Source organism: Bos taurus, chromosome 5 (assembly GCF_002263795.3).
Source record: "Bos taurus isolate L1 Dominette 01449 registration number 42190680 breed Hereford chromosome 5, ARS-UCD2.0, whole genome shotgun sequence".
Classification (NCBI taxonomy): domain Eukaryota; kingdom Metazoa; phylum Chordata; class Mammalia; order Artiodactyla; family Bovidae; genus Bos; species Bos taurus.
The window spans coordinates 60,315,158-60,340,563 of NC_037332.1; the positions used below are offsets into that span (position 1 = coordinate 60,315,158).

The window sequence follows — 25,406 nt, forward strand, 5'->3', positions numbered from 1 at the left end:
TTCTTTTAAATAAATAGGAAAATCAAGTATACACACAAATCTCTGAACATATTATTGCAAGTTGCTCTGATATAGGAAAATTCTACACATTAGTTCATCCTGTTGAGACCACATTTTAAATAGGAAAACATTCAATGAAAGACTGAGTCTTAAATTCTTGGCCAGTACCACTATCAGGCAACTCAAATCGGCCTAACAAATAGCTATTAAATAAAGACAGATTAGGCATGCAAAATAAGAAAACTCTTAAAATCCAACCTTATCTTTAAAGTGGGAATACAAGAAATCCTTCCAGTTATCAGTAGTTATGCTCTTGTAGGAAAATTTCTCAACATAAGCCTTTAAGAATCCTAGGAAAACCTCTAAGGTTTTTTAAAAAGAAGAAAAAAAAGTCAATTAATAGATAAATAATTAATATATTTTTTTGGCACATTGTACCAAACAGCAGAGAACATTCAGAGAAAAGGAAAAGCAGAGAGGGCTACAAGGATAGAATAATGTCAAAATGTTCAAAAGTAGAGGTAGAATTTAAGTTGTACCTTGAAGAACATATGTAATTTGGTGGAAGGGAGAAGAGAAATCCTAATTAGAGATAAGAGGATGACATAAGACACAGAAAAGGAATACACAACATAAATTCTAAAAGCAATGATCCGAGTATGACTAGAGAGGAGGAAAATCAAATTGGACAGGCAGGATGGATCCAGATGAGGAAGGGCTTTCAACGTCTATCAAGTCAAAGTCCAAAAGAGAGTACAGTTATTTATTTATCTAACCATAAGTTTTTATTTTTTTAATTGAGGTATCATTGATTTACAATGTATTAGTTTTAGGTATACAGCAAAGTGATTCAATTATACATATCTGTGTGTGTATACATATATTTTTTTTCATATTCTTTTCCAAAAGAGAGTACTTTTAAATGCTCATCAATGGGGAAGGTTACATAAACTCCATACAATTGGTATTAAAAAGCATAAGCTAGATTTGTAAATTCTGTTATGGAAAGATATATGTGAACCATTGTTGAATTAAAAAACAAATGTAAAAAAATATAGAACAAATACATAATATGATCCATTTTCTGTATTTAAAATAAGTATATGTACTTATTTGTCTGTTCATTTACACTGAGAAAAAGATCTGGAGCCATATACACTAAACTGAGGGACTCTCACTTGTCACCCCTATAACCTTCTATACCACATTAAGTGTTTTCAATGAGCACAAGCTATTTTCCTAATTTTTAAAATATTGAAGAGGTTTTTTTTCCTTTGAAGTGAAGCAGTACAATTCAGAATGCAGGGGCTATTCAAGGTTTCAAATAGAGAGGTAATGTCAGAAAATGATATAGATTTCTTTAGCAGCTACATAAAGAATGAACTGGAAGGATAAGACAGAGAAAAAACAATAGTTAAAAACTTTATTACTCTTGAAAAAAAATCAGAAAACGCCAACTACTTGCCTGGTCCTCCAAGAAGCTGTTCAAGGTAAAAGAGTAAAGCAAAGCCCTTCTCATAGGGAACTGAAGAATATGCCACGTCAGGGTCTGTGTTCGTCAGGTCAACCACGAGTTTGGTGAAAGGATGGGTCTCCCCAAAAGTCTTTATCTGTGGGACACAGAGAAAAGTTCAAATATGAAGTCTGGTTACCACCTTGCAGACAAGCCAGTAAGGAAGTGTTACTTTACTTAGTGTCATAACTTTAGGGGAATCTAAATTTTAGGAGAATTTAGAGAGTGGTAATTATAGGATATGTTAGCACACATTTCTGGAAATCAATTAATGGAATGGCTACTAGTGTAAGATTCTGTAATATTTCTTGCCTAGACTAGAACAATGTTTCAGTGCCTGGTTAGCAAATTCAGCTCTCAGGAGAGAGCATTTAAACATGACATAAATATGCCAAATAAAATTCAAACTCATTGAATATATTCATTGCAAAGCCCAGTAAGCTCCGACTAGTCATGAACACCACCATACACAGGATAAGGATTAACATGTAACAAGAGAACATAATACCAGCATCCGCTTGCTTTCCCACACTAGTAAAAATGACTTTCTTATTGCCATTTAGTACAGTGTAAAGTAAAGCTGCCTTACAAACTGAATCTTTGAGTTTGACTTACACAACCTGGGATGGATGCTTTTAGAAGTATGACTTATTTACCGAATTCTGGAGTTCTCCCCATCCGCCCAGAGCGTGAAAATGTCTAAACTTTTCACCAAACAGTCGTCCACAAATGTGGCGTTCCAAGTATACGGTATGTCCTTCATTTAACCTGAAAAAAATTGAAGAATAAAAACACTGGCACAGCTGAGGAAAAAAGGCATGTGATCAACAAGATCTTTTCTTTTTGGTGTTTCTACAGAGCAAAGCAATTGTAAAGTGTGAATACTCCACTCTAAGCAGACTGCTCTGCGTGGCTTCCTTGCATTCAGTTCAGAGCAATGGGAAGCCCAGCCCAGAAGGTGGCAGTGTGGGAAGTTAAGCTGTGGCTCTGGTTCTATGCGTCCCTGTGTTAAAATGTGACCACACCACGAACTAAATAGCATCAGCTGAAAACTTCTTTTCTATCTGACACTGTGCCAAATATTACAGAATTAAAGAAAAAAACCCTGTAAAGAGATGATAACAAAGATATACACACAATCCAGAGACGTGGAAGGCAGGGAAAGAAATAAAATCAAGAACCAATAAAGAAGGAATAATAATAAATCTTACCAAAAGTGATCCCAAGTTTTGTTGGTCACTAGATTTCCTGTCCAACTATGAGATATTTCATGTGCTATAACCTAAAGGAAATAGAGGAAGTGATTATCTAAGTCTAAAATAATTTATTATGTAAGCATTCTACTTTTTTCAATTCCATGTTGTTCATTTCATTTTTTCCCCACATTTTCAGTTTTTTTAACATTAGCTGAAATATTCAAGGAATTATTCAGTTCAGCAAAAAAACAAAAAACACAATTTAGCCAAACATAAAGTATTGTAGAGTTTAAAAAATGGAAATTCAACATTATTTTAATAATACTAAATAGATACATCACTCCATTAAATAATATTTCATAAATATATCAAGAGATCAAACCATAAAATGTTCTTAAATCTAAGGCAATTAAGAGCGTAGTATATGGCTGATACATGTTGAGGTTTGACAGAAAACGACAAAATTCTGTAAATAAATTATCCTTCAATTAAAAAATAAATTAATTAAAAAAATAAAGTTGGATGGGTTCAGAAAAAAAAACAACAATGTAGTAATGTCTTGCAACAAGATAATACATTTTAACTTACATTGGAGAGTGACTTGTCACCAGCCTAAAAAAATAAAGAAAATTACCTTAGTATTTCAGAAATCAAATTCAGACTATATCTAAACGACAGCCTATGTCAAGACATACGTCTGCCATTTATGGTTCACTGTATTTCTGCTATTGTACTCCAAATAGTTCAAAAGCAACATGTATTGAGGAAATTTTTTAAAAATGCAGGACTAAAAAATAGCATTATTCTTTCTCTCCTTAATCTTGGGAATTTTCCCAATACCAAGAGGCCAGTATACTTGTCTCTAATTTCCCAGAAACATTTCTCCTCTTCCATTTTTTTTAATGTACCCTAATTTTCTTTCATTCTCTCCTTAAAACCCACAGGATATTTAAGAAAATTTTGTAGTGTCCTGTGTCTACTAAGGTGTATTTTATTTATTTAGTTGCCAATCCATTACTCACTTGGTTTTAGGAAGGATTTAAAGTAGCTTACAAAGGCATATAAAATATAGCTATATACTATGGGCTAATTCTTCCCTAGTCATGGTAAATGGAGTTTTGTTTTGCCTTTAACCAGAACCTACATGCCAACTGTAAATGTTTCTTTCTCTGGATACACAATCCATCAATAGACTGTTATTACACAACCTTCCAGTCCCAGCATCCCAAAGCACCTTGAACCTATATTATTTTCTCCCAAATGGCCAAGTTAGAAGTTGATATGATGATAGTAACTACAAGAAACAATAAAATCAGAAACAAAGATTACATAAATAAAAGACTTTAAAAAAATTATTAGGAGCTGAAGTTTCTTCTTATCTAGGTGTATGTTTGAAGCAAATTCAACTTTAGATGAAGAAACATTTACACTTACCAGCAGAGTAGGAGTTACAAAAGTGAGGCAAGGGTTCTCCATGCCGCCATAGGGAAAGGATGGCGGCAGGACCAATAGGTCATACTGCCCCCAAATATATGGGCCTCCCAGATCTTCTGCAATTTTAAGCATAGATTCAGTCTGGAAAATGAATGCATATATATTTGTACATCTTAATCATTGCCATCATAAATTTCTTAAAAGTACACATTGCTTTCTACGAAGGCTATGAGTTAATGATGCTATTTTAAATGAAAATGATACCCCAAAAACGCATCAACTGCAAACTCATATAAAATAAGATACACTATTTGACTCTTTTACCACATTACTTAAAACCATTCGTTTCATACTCAAAATCTTAAATCTACTTTCTATCACTATTATTTTAAAAAGGGTAACTTTATGACCAACCTCAGAAAATTCGTAAGCAGACTTTTCCACCTGCTCTTTCTCGGACCATACCAATGTCCTTGGGCCAATCTGTCTGCAAAATGAAAAGGCTCAATAAAAATGAAATTCAGGGCAAATTACTCACCTGGTTCTAGGAAAGATTTAAAGTGTCTGCACACAAATCCTGACAGGAGTATGATTTACCACATGCTTATGGGGAGGAGGTGAGGCTAAGTGGTTTTTCTGAGGTACAAACCTCCTGTTGTACATGCGGCAGTAAATCTGCTTGTCTATAAAGGGGAGCAGCTTGAGCCACATGAAAACCTAGACGTTACGTGCCCCCAAAGGTTAGCTCACTGGCTCAAGTAAGACCCTTAGGGATCTAGTTTTTTCTTCCCTCAATGTTACAACTGTAGAAACCCAGTCATGGCTCAATAAGAGATTATTCTAGAATAGAAGTGGATGTAAACTCTGTTATGCACTTAAAGGTTGATCGCTTTTATAGAAGAATAAACAAACAGAAAGAGAAGGAAATTCTGTCAAATGCTGTAACATGGTGCAATAAGGCGGTTACTGATGGACACATACTCTCTGATTATCTATGAGTCAAACTCAGTGTCAAACTCAGTGAAACAGAAAACAGAACAGTGGTTATAGAGGTGGAAATGGAGCTGTTGTATAAAGGGTACAGAGGTTCAATTTTTCAAGATGAAAAAGTTTTAGAGATTTGTTTCAATAATGACACAAGTGACTACTGAACTATATATTACAGCTAGTTATTATAATTTTGTGTTTCTCTTAAAACCACAATTTAAATACAAGGAAGAAACAAATATAACTATATATCACATATAGGACTATAACTCAAACATTTTTTTAATCTAAATTTCATCTTGAAAATTGTATGCAATGCAAATACCAAACAATAAGACTTTGCCTTGATATTCTTCCCCAGAAAGGCAGTGGACTCTAGGGCAATGCCTCTAAACATCAACATGCTTACAGTTATTTGGAGAGCTTGTGCAAATACAAAGTTTGATGTAGTAGGTCTGGGATAGGACCCAAGGACTTGTCTTTCTTATTCCTTTTTAAAAATATTTATTTATTTGGCTGTGCCAGGTCATAGCTGCAACATGTGGGATCTAGTTCCTCAACCAGGGATTGAACCCAGGCCCCCTGCATTGGGAAAATGGAGTCTTAGCCACTGGACCATCAGGGAAGTTCTCGCCTTTCTAACTAACTCCCAGGAGATGCCAAAGCTATTGGTCTGTAGACCACTGTGAGTAGAAATGGTAACCAGGGCTATGTAATATAAATTAATGACAGCTGCAAATGTGAGCTACGTGTGTAATTTTAAATTGTCTAGTAGCCACATTTTTTTTAAAAAAAAAAAAGCAAAATGAAGAGGGTGAAATCGGTTTTAATACTATATTTTGTTTAACCCAATATACCAAAAATATTATCATTTTGACATGTAATCAGCATAAAAGATTATTAGTAAAATATTTTGCATTCTTTTTTTTCATATTAAGTCTTTAGAAATCCAGTGTGTGGTTTACATTTATAGCACATCAAGCCTCATGTGGTTAGTGGCTGCTCCTCCAGACAGCAGAGTTCTAAGCTACAGGGGCTCCAACATCAGATGGCCTAGGATGGGTCCCAGCTCTGATATTTTCTAGCTATGCTACTCTGACCCAGTTATTTAAACTCACTGAGTTTTTTTTATTGGTAAAATGAGAAAGAGTAATTGTATTCATTTCACAGAGGTGTGAGGATTCAAGAGGATGATGCTCTGCAAAGTGAAAATGAAAGTCTCTGAGTCGTGTCTGACTCTTTGTGATCCCATGGACAATACAGTCCATGGAACTCTCCAGGTCAGAACACTGGAGGGGGTAGCCTTTCCCTCCTCCAGGGGATCTTCCCAGCCCAGGGATTGAACCCAGCTCTCCCGCATTGCAGGCAGATTCTTTACCAGCTGAGCCACAAGGGAAGCCTGATGCATTGGAGCTGGTACCTAATGAGACCTGCTAATTGGCAACTGCTATGACAATGATGACAATTATTTAGTGAGTGCCTCCTATACGTCAGGAGCTTTACTTATGTTGGGTCTATCAATCCTCACAAAAATCTTTTGAAGTACATATGATTATTTCTAGGTTTTAGGTGACGAAGATAAAACCCCAAAACCTTCAGCATCCTCTGAAGTGAGATGTGGGTATGTCTTGGTGAGTGTTCATCCTGATGCTCACAGATGCTCATCCTGAGAAGTGAGCTACCCTGGGATGTTCATAGTTAACTTCGAGAGCTGGACCAGAAGCTGTGTTTGTCTGACATGTCCACCATGTCCACATTTCTGGCAATTTAAAGAATGTGATTACTATACAGCCATTCTTAGTTTTCAGTTGTTTAGAAATAGGAACAAACAAGAAATTAAGAAAAGGGCACTCTAGCTGCTGGTACGGAGAAGGCAATGGCACCCCACTCCAGTACTCTTGCCTGGAAAATCCCATGGATGGAGGAGCCTGGTAGGCTGCAATCCATGGGTTCGATAAGAGTCAAACACGACTGAGCGACTTCACTTTCCCTTTTCACTTTCACGCATTGGAGAAGGAAATGGCAACCCACTCCAGTGTCCTTGCCTGGAGAATCCCAGGGATGGGGGAGCCTGGTGGGCTGCCGTCTATGGGGCACACAGAGTCAGACACGACTGAAGCGACTTAGCAGCAGCAGCAGCTGCTGGTAAAATTTTAACAAAATATCTTATATTTCTGTAATATTCATAGGCTTCCAAGTGCTTTAAAATACTTTATCTCATTTATTGCACATAATCACCCAATGAGGTAGGAAGGGGGATGTCGTAATTTGAAGGATGAAAAAACAGAGGTTATGAGGATTGACTTGTTTAAACTTGTTTTAGACTCCAGATTAACAGTAAGAGTATGCTCATTCTCTAATACTTGGAAAGTCCAAGGGGTGACTGGTAAAGATCTTTTAATTTAAAATTAATTTGTGATTCACATTTCATGATTAGATTTGAATATTTCTAGAGCTGTCAGCTTATTATCTTGAGAAACACAAAAGTGATCTAACAATAAATCCTGACAGAGGGTCAAAACACCTAAGGTTTGATCTTTGTGTATACTTCAAAATTTGTTCAAAAGCTCACCTGCTTTCTAAAGCTCCAACAACCAAAGCAATCAGGTAGCAGGGGATTGGAACCTGAAGGGGCAAACAAGACACACAGTACATGCTCGAATTAGTGATTAGGAATGTTAACAGAATAAGACAATTCATATTCAAAAGAAAGTTTCCTTTCAAATCTCCAAACATTAGTGTAGATTACTTTCTTTTGGTACTTCTCAAATGGTTCCCATTTTTGAGGGGTCTAGCAGTTCAAAATTGTAATATAAAAACTTTCAAAACATCTATTTTCCTTTTATCCTATGGAAGGAAAGCTTCTGAAATGTGAAAAATACGACTGCACAGTATTACAAGGTACCTCTTAAGCATTTCACAAAAATTAACATATAAGAAGGCAACTGTGCTTTCCTCTTTGTTTTGTCCTTTCTTCTTGAATTAAAAAATTTCATTTTAAATTGCTTTTTTGAAATCACTCCTGGCATATTTGAGAGACACAAAATAATCCAGCAATGAAAGGATGCTAAAGGTTTTAGAATCCCAGAAGCTGGTGTGGGGACAGAATTGTCCACTGTGATTCAATGACAAGTTCTGCTAAGGAGGATGATTTTAAAAAGCATTAATGTACACACAGACAACAGACACAATTCATTAAAAGTCAAAGAAAGAAGTCAAACTACCAGCTACCTAGGAATTGTAACTTAAAGGACTGAAACTGTTTTTTGGTCTAAGCGCTCTTCCATCTGTGAAGACTACGCCAATACATACCCATAGTTCGGTACCAGGGCAGGTCAAAGTAACTTAGGAACAAGAAACCTGCTACTGACTGAGATGAGCAAAAATGCATCAGGCACACCCCCTACCATACCTACCCAGCAGCTTCCTTCTTCAATACAATGTTGCAAGCAGAATTAAATATTTCAAAAGAGCAAGAGATAGAGAAAAAAAGCAGAAGCTGCATTCTAAATTCTGAAATATTTCAAAAGCCATTTTGCTTTCCAAATGGGAAGAAGCTATTTAGAGTTCACCACCAACTAAAACACAAAATCTAGACCCTAAGATCTTACTTTTTGGCTGAATCTGTAAATTTTCCTGTTCGGGTCTTCTGGGTCAGGTGCTTCTCCGTCACGAATGGCACTCATAAGTGCCACCAGTTCTTTGGGGACAGACACCTAATGGAGAAGAAAAGTCATTACCAGTTATAAATAAAATGTTCTACATAAAATAACCTCTTCCGCCTTCTTGACTCTTGATCCAGTAGACTATGAACTCAGTACAGTCATACGTATCAGTTTTATAAACAGAATTAGCGTATGTAAAACTGGCTTCTTTAAAAATGAATGTGAAATATCAACATTTTCATTCACCTATTCATACTGAAAGCATCTGGTAGAAACTAGATTAAAATCCCAGCTCCGCCATTTACTAACTGCATGGACTTGGGTAAATAACCCTCCTGAGCCTCCATTTCCTAAATCAAATGAGGGTCATACTTCATAGAATTGTTGTGAGGAATAAATAACCTAAATTTATGTTACTTATAAAGAACGTACATTATTTATTTTAATCATTTATTTTTATTATGTTAATATTTTTATCACACCTGGCAATGGTAGTCACCAGGCCTGATCCCCTCTATACCCTCAGGAGAGATTCAAAAGGATGCTATACTCACTTTAGAACAGAGAATACAACTCTGAAAATTTAAATATTTAAAACATAAGAGTTACAACATTCTACTTTTAAAATATCTAAAGTTTAAAAATAAAATAAAATTTAAAAAAAAATAAAAAAATAAAATATCTTAATTTATGTATTTTTGGCTGTGCTAGGCTTTCTCTAGTTATGTCAAGTAGGGGCTACTCTCTAGTTGCAGTGTGCAGGATTCTCACTGCAGTGGCTTCTCTTGTTGCACAGCACAGGCTCCAGGCAGGCAGGCTTTCGCAGCTGCAGCAGGCAGGCTCAGTAGCTGTGGCACAAGCTTAGCTGCTGCGTGGCACATGGAATCTTCCCTGACCAGAGACTGAACCCGTGTCTCCTGCACTGACAGGTGGATTCTTATCCATTGTGTCACCAGGGAAGTCCCAAATTCTACTTTTTAAGGGTCTTGAGTGTGAGGAACTTAAGCTTATTGCTGAGAAAGGTGAAATAATCTTCTCTGGAACCTTGTATGGGGAAGATCCTTATGGAGCAAACCTATGGTCATTGGTGTGTGTACCCCAGCTCCATGATTCTGAAAGTGTTACTTCTAATGAATGCCAGGATAGAGGACCATCCCCTGAGTATTAGTGACTTAGCAAGCATCCATCCCAACAATTGTGGACTTTCTTGTTCTGTCTGCACGTAGTAATGTTAGTCCCTCAGTTGTGTCTGACTCTTTGTGACCCTGTGAACTGTAGCCCACCAGCCTTCTCTGTCCATAGGATTCTCCAGGCAAGAATGGTGGAGTGGGTTGCCATCCCCTTTTTCAGAGGATCTTCCCAATCCAGGGATTGAACCCTGGCCCAGCCCTCAAAGCTGTTACTGCGACAAGCACAGAATCAGGAGCTCCAGAACCAGCGCTGCTATAGCCACAGATCCTGGAGCTAAAAGCCTAGAGACTACTGTGGTTCCACTTCCTCCCTTCATTTAGGCAGTGATACGTCATCCAGATGAGAAAGCTGAGGTGGTGAGGTCACAAGACTTGCCGAAGATCATGCAGTTATTCAGTGGTGGAGAAGATCCCAGATCCTGGGATTCTTGGCCTCCAACTGTAGTTTTTGCAGCGTTATGCTCAGGGTGGTTTGGTGGTGGGACAATGTGGGAATCAAGATGTTTCCATAAATACCAGATGGTCCTCAGTTCCATTTGCCTGGTATGAGTAAGTCTAGCCTCTGGGCTAGACTTATTAATTATAGTCCACCTTTTATTAATTATAGTCCACCTTTTCGTAAAAGGGTTAGCAGTACCTACAACAAGAATACGTTGGAAATGCATACAAATAAGTCTGTAATATACACCCATTAGGATACCTAGATAGATATTTATATGGCTAGTTCCCAGGTGGTGCTAGTGGTAAAGAATTCACCAGCAATGCAGGAGACAGAAGGGATGTGGGTTTGATCCCTGGGTCGGGAAAACCCCCTGGAGGAGGAAATGGCAACCCTTCCAGTATTGTTCCCTGGGAAATCCCACAGACAGAGGAGCCTGGTGGGCTATGGTCCATGGGGTTGCAAAGAGTAGGACACGACTGAAACGATATGCACAAAGTGCATTTATACAGCATTTAATCCTAGAAATTTTTTTCAAAGTTAAAAAGAGTTGCTCCCAAATTCTTGATTTTAGGTCTAGAATTCTTTTTTTGTGTATGTTATTTTATTTATTTTTGGCTGCACTTGGTCTTGGTTGCTGCATAGGTTTTTTTCTCTAGTTGCAGCAAGCAGGGGTTACTGTTCGTTGCAGTGTGCGAGCTTTTCACTGCCGTGGCTTCTCTTGCTGCAGAGCATTGGTCTAGTTGCGGCTCCCAGCTCTAGAGACAGGCTCAATAGTTGTGGCACACGGGCCTAGGTGCTTTGCGGCATGCAGGATCTCCCGGGAGCAGGGATCGAACCCTGTACTGGCAGGTGGATTCTTCACCAATGATCCACCAGGAAAGCCTCTGAATTCTTTTTAAAATCAGAATGACACTCATTTCCCTTTTTTACATTTATGTTTGAAACTGCCTTTGGAACAGAGGTTCAAAATGAGATCCATTTTTCTAACATATTTCAGGCAGAATTTAATAAGTAAACTATTGCTAGCTAAAAAAAACATTATTATCTCTGCTTATCATTATTGACTTATTTGATTCATTTTGGAAACACAATCTGTGTTCATGGATTGGAAGAATTAATATTGCTAAAACATCCATACTACCCAAAGCAATCTATAGATTTAATGTAGTCCCTATAAAAATACTCATACAGAACAATTCAGCTAATAATTTCAGTAATAGTTACCTCTGCGCTGTAGGTTAATTTCACGGAAGGAGTGTCCTGGCAAGGAAGAATAGCTCTACAGTGGATAGCCTGGGAGAGAGAGGGAAAAAAGAAACAGCTGTTTCCCTGACTCATAAATCAAGTCATTAAGAAGTCATTACAATTGCAGCATTGTTCTTAGATACGTTCTTTTAAAAGTAAAAATGTCTCACATTTTTTCAGTTCTTTTCAAGTAGCAAAAGTAGATCTGTGGATAAAAAAATCTAATTTCCCCTTTTAATGTATGCCCCACCCTCACATTTCAGTTGGAGCATGAAGCAAGGTTAAACAATGATTCCTGAGCAACAGTAGCGCCCAATGAGAAGTTGTTAAGAACCCTGTCAAAAAAGGCTCTTTAGTGAAGTAAATTTGAGAGCCATGGCATGTTACATGCCTGTCTGGGAGAGTCACCAGGAACATTAGCTTTCTGAAGGCTCTGAAGAAACCTGTTCAAATTCTTATACTTATTTCAACACAAAACCCACTTTCTTTTGGTTAATTATTAAAGTCTAATGGGACGCCAGTTTTCTGAGAAACACAGCTTGGACAATGCGGTTAAGGTCTTGACATTTTGATCTTGTGGCAAACCTTGAAAGTAAACACTAGGAAGACAGGAGGGAGAAAGAAAAGTCTCTTTTAACACCATCTAGACATATCCATTCACCTAACAGGTAGAGCGTTTCTTTGCTTCCACATCCATCTGTCATAATGATCAATTCCATCAAGAAGAATGACCAGAGTACCTACAATTTCATACCCTGGCCTGTTGTCAGATAAGTCTGCATCTATTGCTGGTGAGCAAAGGGAACCCAACCTCACTGAGCTAGAAGGAACATTGACACTCACCTCTCTCTCTGAGGTTGTTATAAATCCCAGACACACTTCACACCTCTGCAAACTTCCTCCTATCCTCCAGACACCAGCTCTTTTCACTTCAGATCTAATAGATTCTCCAAAGATACAGGAGTCCAAGTGACCTCACTTCTAGTTGGATTAAGTTGAACTAGAAGAACCAGATAGTCTGCTCTCCCCAAACAAGGTTCTAAGACCATGCATTTAGGGTTCCTTAAAGGTTCATGGTTATGTGACTCCGCAATGCCAGGGGTGAGGTTTATGTGTATTTCACTGGATAAGACCAAACCCAGGAAAATATGCATAGAGAACAGCTATAAGCAAACTCATCAAACAAAACATGTCTATGTGCTTCCTATCAACTGTAGTAATTTAACTGAAATCGCTTTCCTCCATTTTGAAAACTGCTGCCAACAAGAAATGGAATAAAATGTTCAAAATTCACATTCTTGTGACTCACAGATCTTGCATTTCTTGCTAGCTTTAGTTTATGGACATTCCATAATAATTACTGATGAAAATCAAATAAGAGATGGAGTGTATAATTGGTACATTCTTGCCTAGATCATGGTATCTCTTCCAGATTAGTGAACTGAGGGTTTCTTGACAAAAAATAAAACTTCATTTGGCAATAAAAAGTAAACATTGCCAGCATTGCTTCTTTTCTGATAGACTTGTTTTCAAATGTGAGCCTACCATAGTGTCTTACACAGAGGAATATTTAAAGGATTAAATATGCAGAGTACCTTACACAATGCTTGGAAATATAGTCAATGTTTAATGAAATAAATTCTTTTAATTGTAAACTATTTGATTGCTAAAAGAATTAGTTTTGTTTCTTTCAGGAGTTTGACACGTATTATTCTTGTGACAGACTATCTCTAAGTATGTTCTTTATTTTTAGTTTTTAAACAGAAAATAGATGTAGTCTAAATCATATCATCTTAATGGTACATTAATATATATACATAATGTGTACATGTGTAAATGTGTAAGAAAAATCTGGAAAGGCTACCGACCAACTCAGTTGTTATCTCTGGACAAGGGTGTCTGGAGAGGAATGGGAAATCTGATCCTTCCCTTTATTGTTAAGCAGTTTTCATAACCAGTACATATTTTGTTTAACAGTGTTTTCCTTTCATTTTAAGACCATTTACTGAGTGCCCACTCTATGCCAAGTTCTATGGTAGGTACTGAGGATATGAATATATTAATAAATATGACCTAGATAGTCCAGCCTAGGTAGACATGTTTCAAATGAAAGGAAGTTTCTTTTTAAAAGTAATATATGAATGTATTAATGGTGAGAGATATAAATGAAAATGTATGTAGTCTTTATAAGATAAATACTATCTTAGGTAAGATCCCAGTATCCGTAAGACCACTGTCCACTTTGCTTCATTCAGTTGCATGAGCTGGGAATAAGAAACCATCCCAAGTCCTTTTTACCTGGCACTGACTAAAGAGATAGGGGTGCTCTTTCCCAGAAGTTTGTTCAGGAGTGAGCCACTGAAGAGCAGAAGATTTTGGAGATGTCTCGAAAGAAATCTCTATAACAATTTCTTGATTTCTGTATGAAAGGAACAAATACATTAATAGTATACAATTCAATCTAACTAAAATTTTAATTCATAGTACATAAACAACATGATATACACCAAATAATATAAACAGAATTTTATGAGGTCTCATTACTGCTTGAGAGTAAGTTCTAGGAATGTTTGCCTTGCACGCTCTTACCTGAGTGTCAGCCTATGAGTCTTTTTTTCTACATGGTAACTGCTTATGAAGATGTAAGAGGAAATAATATTAGGTGAACACCCCAGCTTTTTTTCTGTGATACCAGGTAATCTTTTACAGTGGTGGGAAGGTAGAAGAAATAACTTTGGAATGCTGACGACCACTGCAGGGGTGGCAGAGCATAACACAGGGCAGTGCTAGTTTGCAAACTGTTTCTGGAAGAGTTAAGTCAAGAACTTGAGAGTAAATGTTCATGTCTGTTAAATCTATGATAAAAGCATATGTGTTTGTATTTAATCTCTTCTTCCTAGTAATTAGTTTTTACTGCATTTTACAAAAGTATTAGCCTGTGGTGGACTGGAACTAACAAAAACTGGGTCCTTCACCCAGATAGATTGAGCAGCATTGTTAATGAAGAAACAGCAAGAGCCCTGGAGACCAGTGGCTGTGCTTGAGTCCTGACTCTACCACTGACTGTGAACTTGGCTGTGCTGTGAACTTGAGCAAATTATTTGACCTTCCTATGCCATAGTTGCTTCATCTGTGGAATATGGTTAATGATATACCTCATAAATTATGTGTGTTTCCTTTCTTTTTCTTAAATGGGAAGAGAAGATATGAAAACACTGGCTGGTACAAGGTGGGATTAGATTGACTTTGCTCTAGGTCAGTGGTTTTCCACCATTTATTCCCTCCCCAATATACCAAGGAGTGGGATATACTCCCAACATGACACCTCTGGCTAACTTTCTTGAACAAGTTACCTTCTGTCTCGGAGGTTCCCTTCCCTCATTTGTCACTTGTATTAATCGAATAACAATGACAAACACATAACCATTTCACCTAACCATTTCTACATACTAATCTTGGGATAAGAGCTGTAGATGTAGTCTTTAATCCTTATAGTGCATGCATGCTAAGTTACTTCAGTCATGCCCCTTTGTGACCCATGGACTGTAGCCCACCAGGCTCCTCTGTCCATGGGATTCTCCAAGCAAGAATACTGGAGTGGGTTGCCATGCCCTCCTCCAGGGGATCTTTTCATCCCAGGGATCAAACCTGCATCTCTTACATCTCCTCATTAGCAGGCAGGTTCTTTACCAGTAGGGCCACCTGGGAAGCCCAAACGCTTATAGTAACCCTTTGTAAAATGTAGATCACGCCACAAAGGGTTACTATAGGGATTAGAAGAAAGAATACATCTACAGCACTCATCTCAAGCACTTATGTTTGTCATTGTTATTCCATTAATAAAACTGGCCAGCCTCTGGCGAGGAGGTGAAAAATACACAGCTTGTAAGAGCTTCCCAGGTGACCCAGAAATGCTTCCTTAAGGCATTCCCACCATCACTCTAGGTATTACTAACATGATGAGTGAAGAAGTAACAGTTATCAAGTCCTATTTTTGAGTATTTTATACAGTGAATTTCTTTAGTATTTTAGGAATATATAATTTTCACTATAAGCTTCGATCTGAACAGCAGATTGGTAGGAGGAGTGTACCAATTACTACATACACACAAACTAAAAATAGGAAATGAAAAAAGAAACTACAATAAAAATATATATTCCCCTTATTTAGCCATAAAAGAGAAAGATAAGAATATCCATACTTGCATAGAGCAATAGGAAGAGAGATTTCGATTGGTGATCCTTTGTAACTTTGTCTTTCTCCAAGAGTATATTTGACTTCTTGTCCATTGATGACCACTTTTTCTATTGTGAGGTCCTTTGTATCCAGAATCTAGAAATAAATCAGTATTTTTAGATGATAAGAAAATTGTTTTATGCACTGGGAAAAACTAAATGATAGTCACAGTCTTACTACAATTTCAGATTAGAACTAGTTGCTTTAAGATAGAGTAAGATACAGAGTGAAAGACAGGAATTAAAGGAGTTGACAGTTAGCGTAGGTCCCAATCCACATTCTCTAAACTTCCCCTCTACCGTCTGAGCTACCAGGGAAGCCCTGGCTTTAAGTAAAAGTCAGATCTAAATGAAAATGCCTTTGCTTCTGTCTCCTAAAACTTAACTTCTCTACTATGAAAAAGCTCATCCATAACTTGTCTTTCATCATGACTCCTCAATATATATTACCTTGTATTTCTTCCTACAATTCATATAGTCCTACTGCTCTGTACTAATTTCACAGACCCCAAAATTAAAACAAATCTTGGTGCTAATCAGGCAAATAAGCAGACTGTACTGCTTTGTGTATCTAGAGAACGTCCAACCTGGTTACAGCAACTCTGATCAAATGGCCCTACAGAGCAGCGGTCCCCAACCTTCTTGGCACCAGGGACTGGTTTCACAGAAGACAATTTTTCCACAGACCAGGGGGGTTGGGGGGATGGTTTCAGGATGATTCATCCACATCACATTTATTGTGTACTTTATTATTATTACATCAGCTCCATCACAGATTATCAGGCATTAGACCCTGGAAGTTGGGGACCCCTGCTACTGGGAGATTGGGAGTGCATATCTACTTGCCAGGCAGATTATCTGCTTTGGGCAGGAAGGGAGTGGCAACAAGTGTCTGAGGATTTTCCATCCCAATGTTCCTCTATCTAAGCCCTAGAACCCATACCCTTTCATTATCTCTCAACTAATCTCTTGTCCTAGAATCTTCAACCTTCCTATGCCACAAGCCTGTTTCCAAACAACTTAAAGCTTCCAGCTTCCTATATTAATTTTAAAACTTCACTCAATCCTTCTGCCCGCTTTGATAACTATTCTACTTTTCTCCTTCCTTCCTTAAACTCCAAGGGTTATCTCTGGCTGCTATTTCCACTTCCTCATCAATCTATCCTCCCTTTCTCCTCTTTAGTCTGACTTCTAGTTTCTGTGCCACAGGAAGGGCAGTCCTCCTGATCAATAGGTCTTTTCTGTTCAGTAACCTGGACCTCTGCTGCTAATGGCCCCAGTGGACCATAACATCTGTTTGAAGGCCTTTCCTTGGCTGCACACATTAATGATGTGTGAAGTCACACATCTTTGTCTAATACTTTTTTCCTCCCCCTCCTATCTAACTACAAAATCTAGATATGTCCCCATGCACTAACTAGCCTTGGGCTTTCAGTTTACTTACCATATTCAATCCCTAGTTTTGCTCATTCTCACATCTTCACCTGGAACCTCTGTGCAGGTGACTACCCATCTCTTTCGCAGCTGCCTCCCCTCCCCAGGACTTCAGCAGGTATCTCTAACTGTCTGGTTAACATTTCCATGGGAAATAGCATCTCATATTCAATAGGCTCCTGAAGATTCTAAAAACAAAGCCACCCTTCTGTACCCCAAGTTTGCTCTCTCTCCTGTTGTCTCTATTCCACTGATGGAACTCCTCAACTTACCTAAGATTTGAAATATTCAAATAATCCACAATTGGTCCCACTTCCCAATCCCACATAGCCAAGTAACAAAGTTTTCTTTCACACTGTCCTCATAGTTTTTTTTTTCCTTCCACCACCACCCTAGGTCAGGCCCTGTGAACTTTCAGAACTGCTCACTATCTAACCTTCCTACCTCTGACATCTTTCCCTGGAAATCTGGCCTAGAATAGCATGGGGAGTTAGACAGCCAAGAAACAGTCACTTTCCAATCCCCTCTCTTTTGGATCAGTTAACTGGGTGATAAGTTGAGGAAATTTCAACAATTTTATTCTTATCTAGAGTCTAGAGTTTTTGGCTGGGAAGAAATTTCCATCCTGGTTTTATTATCTTTTCCCTTTCTCTTTGTTTTTTAAGAGCAGCCAAATTTGTTATGAGTATCATCAGTTTTCCTTCCAAAGGGCAATTATTATTTCTTTTGGAGTACTCCTCTTTTTGGGAAGTCCCTCAATGGTTGCCCTTACTCTAAATTAAATTATCTTCCCACTCTTGCACATTCAGAAATACTGGATTTTATAGCTTAAGAATAATAAAGGTACTCCTTTGCTCATATTCCAGTACTTGTTTCTGAATATCTGATTTGCTGTAAAAACCTGATGGGAGTATCTTATGTATATAAACTACTTATGTTTATACTACTTTTATAACCATAAGGGTTTTCCTGGTGGCTCAGCTGGTAAAGAATCTGCCTGCAATGTGGGAGACCTGGGTTCAAGCCCTGGGTTGGGAAGATCCCCTGGAGAAGGGAAAGGCTACCCCCTCCAGTATTCTGGGCTGGAGAATTCCATGGACTATACAGTCCATGTGGTCACAAAGAGTGGAACACGACTGAGTGACTTTCACTTCACTAAAACCATAAGGGTGAATCATTTGGGTCATTTCCCAGTGGAACATTTTCTATTTTTTGTATTGCCTAAACTTTTCAAACCTGTTCTGTATCAGAAAACTGTTTTAACTGTTTTTCTGTGAAACCTTTTCCCTATCTTCTGTGTTTGTTACAGCAGCTGGCCCAGCTTTCTCCAGCAGCACTTACTGTGCCACATTACAAGGATTTGTTTTATCCATTAGACTGAGGGCTCTTCAAAAGAAAAAGAATGTTACTTAGGCTCGCATTCCCAGAATTTCACACAGTGCCAGAGAAACAGTAGATGCCAATTAATGCATGAAACAAGTCCTGGACCAAGAGAAAATAGGAAATGCAATGTTTAAGCTGTGTATCTCAAGTCCTAACCTCAGCTAGCACTCCCAAATTACTTAAGAAATTCCCCTTCAAATTTCACTGATAAATGTTATTAAGCAATTGATCAAAAATAGAAATGAGAAGGAAAAACCAAGGAAACTGGATAGTTGGCTAGTTGGAATTAGCAATTTAAAAATCTTCTCTTGAAATTTGCAGAATGCAAAAAAACAGGCAAGTTTTTAGACTGGAACTTTGAACAGACATAAAATTTAAGCGTCCTAACTCTAGCTTACTCATGGAACAGAGGTAAAGGTTTAATTTTTATAAATAGGAGTGCAAGGTCACATTAAGCAGTGACAAACTATCAAAATTCACTTTCTTTTACTAAAAGGAGAGATTGCATTGAAAGAGGACTTCAGTTCAGCCAATCCTAACTGGGCAAAGCTGTCTGCAATAATAAATGATAGCCTGGCATTTCAAGCAGACAAAGTGCAGCCTATAAGGAAATAGTTGTGATCTTGCTAATACTACTTTGATTTATTTATTTCCTTATAGTACTTCTGGGGACTACAAATCAATACATAGAGGAGTCCACCAATTTTTCAAACCAGAATTAGTCTAGGAAAATGTTAAATAACAAAGTAAGAAGGTTAGGTGCTTTATTGGTTCATATCAATGAACTCAAAATACAGGTCTATTACTCAAGCAGGCAAAAGTCATAAAAGCCACCAACTCTTATCTAAACTTATTAATACACCCAATCAGTGGATCCCACTGATTCACCCTATCAAGCTTACAATATACTTTCTCTATTGCTTATTGCTGGGCTGTAGTAGCCATCACCACACTATGCAATATATATGGCTAGTTTTCTTGTTCCTCTTATTTGTAAAAATCCTTATCTTTGAAATTCAAATATTATCAGACAGTTTGAGTAAGAACACTGGAAATAGGCTATGTTGTACAGATAAAATAATAACACTTCACAAAGCCAAACAAGTTTTTCATCATTCTGGTGGCTAGAGAGCTTGGAGAAGTCCTTATTTTCTAAGAAAGTGCAATATTACTTGCTGCTGGGAACCAACTATTAATCAGTTGTATTGAGACATCCTTAGAAAGCTTGAATGTCCCACCCCTCCTTAAATTATTCTCAGAGAAGGGTGATAAGAAGCAAAGGTAGGAAAAACCATGAATCCGGAGACAGCTGCACCTGGAGTTATAAAGCAGAGACTGAAAGTTATTACAGCGGGGCTCGGAATTCTAGGGGGTTTTAGAACTGGCAGGGAGATGGTGATCCGGTCGTATCCTGTAGATCTGCAGGTTGAAATAAAGGGGCCTGGGAGGGAGAGGTGGGACTGAGAATCTGCAGGACAGAGGGCCTGAGACTTAGCTAAGAGTGTGGACTGAGGAAAGTGGGCTGGGGACTGGAAGAATTCTGGGGCCTGAGGAGGGAGTTCTGGGCTGCAGGCCGAGGAAATGGGGAGACTACAGGGGGCGGCTTTAGCGCTGGGAGCTAGGATTAGCGGGGAAAGGAGAATTCCTGCTAAGATGAAACTTGAGGGCTGGGTGAGGAGCGGGGCGTAGAATGGGCACCAGGATGTGTCCAGGAACTGCGAAGGAGGCTTTGGGGGAAAGGAGTGGAGGAGAAGGCAGGTATACATAGTGGGAAAGAAGGAATGCAGAGACTCCAGTTGGACTGGGAGGGATCGATATGGGATGCGTAGGGGGCTGAAGACGGGGCACTGAGAAATGAGTTGAGGCTGAAGAGGAGGTGCAGAACAAGGGTTGTGGGCTGAGGAGGAGCATCTACGGATGCGTGAAGCAGGCGGAGGGCAGGCATCAGGAAGGGGCCGAAGCGGGGTGAGAGACGAGACGGGTGGCCAGGGAGAGGCGGGCACCCGGGAGCATGTCCCACCATACCAGGCTGCGCAGATTGTCCTCCTGGGACTGGATGGTGAGCGCGGCGGTCCCGCTCAGTACCCGGCGAGTAAAGTCGATGCTGCAACGCAGGTGCAGGTGTTTGGTCTGGCAGACGGACGCCGGGGAGGCCAAGGAGCACGTATCCACTACCTCGGGCATGGCTGTGAGGAGTCCCGATGCACACGATCTGCACCCCAGCTCTCAGCAACCAGACTACTCCGCTGAGCGCGAGAGAAAGGGGGAGTGAGGTAAAGAGAGGAGGAGGAATTCGCGGCGTCCGCTGGGAAAGGAAGTTCTTTAAAGTCAGTAAAGAGTAGGGTGTGGCATTGATGGAACTACAAGTCCCATGGTGCAGTGCGACAAGGCGTGCGCTTTGCTCTCTGGGAGTGTGTGTGTGTGTGTGTGTGTGTGTGTCGAGGGGTGTAGAAGTGGATCGATATTTCTCCCAAAGTGGGAGGAGGGGAGAAAAGGAGGGGAATGGAAGTTAGAGGAAGGGTAAGCAGATGGAAATAAGTGAAGGCTTTTATTTTAGTTCCATTCAACTTCGATGGAAGTTGCAATAGCAGTAGAAGTGTCAGGCCTACTGATGATTGTGGGTCATGAGAAGGGCGGGGTAAAAAGAGATAAGAGAACTGTCAGAACAACGTTTGTCGTGCAATTCCTCGTTAGTATAGTGGTGAGTATCCCCGCCTGTCACGCGGGAGACCGGGGTTCGATTCCCCGACGGGGAGGCACTGAAGAAGTTTTTTTTTTTTTTCCTTGCAGGGTTCATGTAAGCATTTCAAAAGCTACTGTGAAAGAGAGTCAACATCAGGGTTTATATTTTAAAACCGTTTTGTGTCTGCTTTCCACGTCGGCAACCCAGTATGTACATTTCCAGGCCCTAGAGATCAAAACGAAAATAAACCACATTCTCATCTTAGAAACTTAGAACGATTACCTCAGTATACTGTAGTGAGAGAATTTTATGATAAAAGTGTGCAGTGGGTGCAAGGGGAATGCAGACCTGGGGCATACTGGATGTGAGGAGGGGTTGAAGGATGACTTACCTAAAAAATGGAACCTCAGAGTTGAAACTGGGAAAATTGGAGAAGAATGTGTCTCGAAGGACTTTGAACAGCTGGACATTTAATCTTGAATGCTTAAAGGAACACTGGTAGCATTCAGAGAATGACTGTGTGTGTGTTAGTCTCCATCTGACTCTTTACGACCCCATGAACTGTAGCCCCTCAGACTCCTCTGTCCATGGGATTGTCCAGGTAAGAATACTGGAGTGGGTTGCCATGCCTTTCGCCAGGGGATCTTCCCTACCCATGGATCGAACCTGGACCTCCTGCATTTCAGGTAGAGTCCTTACAGTCAGAGCCACCAGGGAAGCCCCAGAAAATGGGTATGAGGTATCAAAACCAGAGTCAGGAGATTTGGAAACTGCCAGGCTTCCCTGGTGGCTCAGATGGTAAAGAACCCACCTGCAATGTGGGAGATCTGGGTTCAATCCCAGAGTTGGGAAGATCCCCTGGAGAAGGGCGTGGCAACCCACTCCAGTATTCTTGCCTGGAGAATTCAGACAAAGGAACCTGGGGGGTTACAGTCCGTGGGATCACAAAATGTGGAACACCACTGAGTGACTGTCACTTCACTTCCACTGCTAAAATAAATAGTCCAGGAAGAAGATGCTGGGGGCCTGACATAGGTATCTAATAAGTAGAGATGGAGAGGAAAGAATGGAAGGAATACTTAAGAGATAAGTGGTGTCACATTAAGAAGGAGCAGAAGATGATTTGTTAGGTTCTAGGCTTCAGTGGTTGGTTAGTCTAGTCTAACCAGAAGTAGAGACTATGTGAAGAGGACAGACTTAAGTGGGAAAGATCTAAGTTTAACTTGGGACAAATGGAGTTTGAGAATGTATGGGAGTCAGAGTGGAGGCATCCTTGAAACATTCTGGGGAAGGTTCAGGTAGATATGTGAGTATCATCATGCGGTGAGTCAAACTATGACAGTGAGTAAACTCAGCCCAGGGATCATGTGCAAAAAGAGCAGTGAAAACAGCTGGGAAGCTTGGAGCATGCCAGAATTTAAGAAAACAAAGCTAGAGGATGGGAGGAATCCTTTTACCGTGTGTATGTATACCAAATCACCACGCGCACACTTTCAATATCTTAACATTTTATTTCTCAATTCTACTTCAATAAAGTTGCATTTTTTAAAAGGTGGGGGATGGTGGTGCTAGAGTAAAAGAAACTCATGAAATAAACTAAAAAGAGCCAACCAGCAATGTCAAATACAGCCTAGAGGGCCATTACAATAAGAAGTAAAAAGTCTTCCTTGAATTTGGCAATGGGATGGAGGTGGGAAGATAGTGGTTTTGTTGACCTTTGTGGTTTAGTTGAAGGTGGATGACAGAGAACAGCAATTGAACAATAAAAAGAGTAGAGGGGAAATAGAACAGAGGCTGCTTTCTCAAGACCTGTGGCCAATGTGAGAAGGGAAGAAAAATGAGGAATAGGGAGGAGTATAGGAGTATGGTGCTGAGAAAACGTTGTCTTTAGAGAGAGGGAAACTTTAACATGTTTAAAGGTGAAAGGATTTCTAGAGAAGCTGAATTGAGCAGTTGGAGAGCACTACATCTCTCCGTTTTGTTTCAAAGTTATCTAGCAATTAAATTTGGCCCCAGCCACAGATAGAGAGGCTATTCAGTAGGGTATCCTTGTGTTGGCCCCTGCAAGCCAAAGGAGAACAAAATGAAACCTCTCAAACTATGAATTCCAATACCTTACACATGCATAAATCCTAACTCCATAGAGCCTAAGAATCTATGACATGATTGGCATTTGCAAACACATTTTGAGGCCTAAAAAGTGTTCCTGGTGTCACCAAATCTAGGGTAACAAATATGATGCACTATAATTGATTTAGCAAAAGAATATACAATCAAATTATCTTCCTAGTGGAGAAAGGATAGTTTGTTTTACTAAGAGAATGTCAATATCATCGTCTTCCATTATTAACCACCAGGAACCCATAGAGTTTATGCCTCTGTGTTAAAGAAGAGATATCCACAGACAAACACATATGAATCCCTCAAACAGATTAATAGATTAATCAAAAGACAAATATACAATAGGAATTGTTTTCTATGATACCACGGACACCCCAAAATAAGTGTACAATAATAGCAATTCACAAATAGGAGTGTCATTCATATCTAAAGGTGGATTGAGTTTTTTAAATGAAGCTTTCCATTGCTTTTCTAAAATGAAGATTCTATGAGGGTGTATATGCAACAGGAGATTTATATTTTATATATATATATTTTTTTTAAGATTTATTTTTTGACTATGGGAGGTGTTTGTTGCTGCATACAAGCTTTCTCCAGTTGAAGTGAGCAGGGGCTGCTGTTCATTGCAGTGTCCAGGCTTCTCATTGTGGTGGCTTCTCTTGTTGCAGAGCACAGGCTCTAAGCAAGGAGACTTCAGTAGTTGTGGCGCTCAGGCTCTGGAGCACAGGCTTAATAGTTGTGGCACCTGGGCTTAGTTGCTCTGCAGCATGTGGGGTCTTCCCAGATCAGGGATTGTATCAGTATCGCTTGCATTGCAAGGCAGATTCTTAACCCCTGAACCACCAGGGAAGCCCTAATTTTATATTTTTTAAATTGTATTGAAGTCATCTGGTCCCATCACTTCATGGCAAATAGATGGGGAAACAGTGGAAACAGTGTCAGACTTTATTTTTATGGGCTCCAGAATCACTGCAGATGGTGACTGCAGCCACGAAATTAAAAGACGCTTACTCCTTGGAAGGAAAGTTATGACCAACCTAGACAGCATATTAAAAAGCAGAGACATTACTTTGCCAACAAAGGTCCATCTAGTCAAGGCTATGGTTTTTCCAGTAGTCATGTATGGATGTGAGAGATGGACTATAAAGAAAGCTGAGCACGGAAGAATTGATGCTTTTGAATTGTGGTGTTGGAGAAGACTCTTGAGAGTCCCTTGGACTGCAAGGAGATCCAACGAGTCCATCCTAAAGGAGATCAGTCCTGGGTGTTCATTGGAAGGACTGATATTGAAGCTGAAACTCCAATATTTTGGCTACCTGATGCGAAGAGCTGACTCATTTGAAAAGACCCTGATGCTGGGAAAGATTGAGGACAGGAGGAGAAGGGGACGACAGAGAATGAGATGATTAGATATCATCACCAACTCAATGGACATGAGTTTGGGTAAACTCCGGGAGTTGGTGATGGACAGGCAGGCCTAGCATGCCTCAAAGAGTCAGACACAACTGAGCGACTGAACTGAACTGAACTGACAGTTGATTAACAATGTTGTGTTAATTTCTTCTGTACAGCAAAGTGACTCAGTTATATGTATACAGCCACACATATATATGCGTATATATGTGTATATATATGTATTTTTTCATATTCTTCTCCATTATGATTTGTCACAGGATATTGGATATAGTTCCCTGTGCTAAACAATAGGCCTTTGTTGTTTATCCATCTTACATATAATAGTTTGCCTCTGCTAATTCCAAACTCCCATCAAAAGGAGATTTTACTAAGGATGAAAAAGATGATTTACGTAAAGTTCTATGAAAAGAAATGTACATATATTTACAGGGCATTATGAACAGTAGGCATTTCAGCTCTAC

The 25,406-nt window shown here is 39.3% G+C and overlaps 1 protein-coding gene and 1 non-coding gene across 3 annotated transcripts in view; one reads left to right on the plus strand and one right to left on the minus strand.

Annotated features, from left to right (window-relative positions):
• LTA4H (leukotriene A4 hydrolase) overlaps positions 1 to 20,977 on the minus strand; it is a 30,556-nt gene extending 9,579 nt beyond the window's left edge. Inside the window, 13 exon segments of one of the 2 annotated variants that reach the window (NM_001034280.1) lie at positions 259 to 362; positions 1,466 to 1,610; positions 2,170 to 2,281; positions 2,725 to 2,795; positions 3,298 to 3,321; positions 4,144 to 4,284; positions 4,558 to 4,630; positions 7,703 to 7,755; positions 8,742 to 8,846; positions 11,652 to 11,720; positions 13,971 to 14,091; positions 15,875 to 16,005; positions 20,751 to 20,967. In NM_001034280.1, the coding sequence (NP_001029452.1) occupies positions 259 to 362; positions 1,466 to 1,610; positions 2,170 to 2,281; positions 2,725 to 2,795; positions 3,298 to 3,321; positions 4,144 to 4,284; positions 4,558 to 4,630; positions 7,703 to 7,755; positions 8,742 to 8,846; positions 11,652 to 11,720; positions 13,971 to 14,091; positions 15,875 to 16,005; positions 20,751 to 20,909 (1,308 nt within the window). In that variant the 5' untranslated portion in view covers positions 20,910 to 20,967. 2 annotated transcript variants of the gene reach the window in all.
• Positions 20,978 to 21,409: 432 nt separating this feature from the next.
• Positions 21,410 to 21,481, plus strand: TRNAD-GUC (transfer RNA aspartic acid (anticodon GUC)). The gene has a single exon. It is a non-coding gene; the product is annotated as a tRNA-Asp (tRNA).
• Positions 21,482 to 25,406: the final 3,925 nt, after the last annotated feature.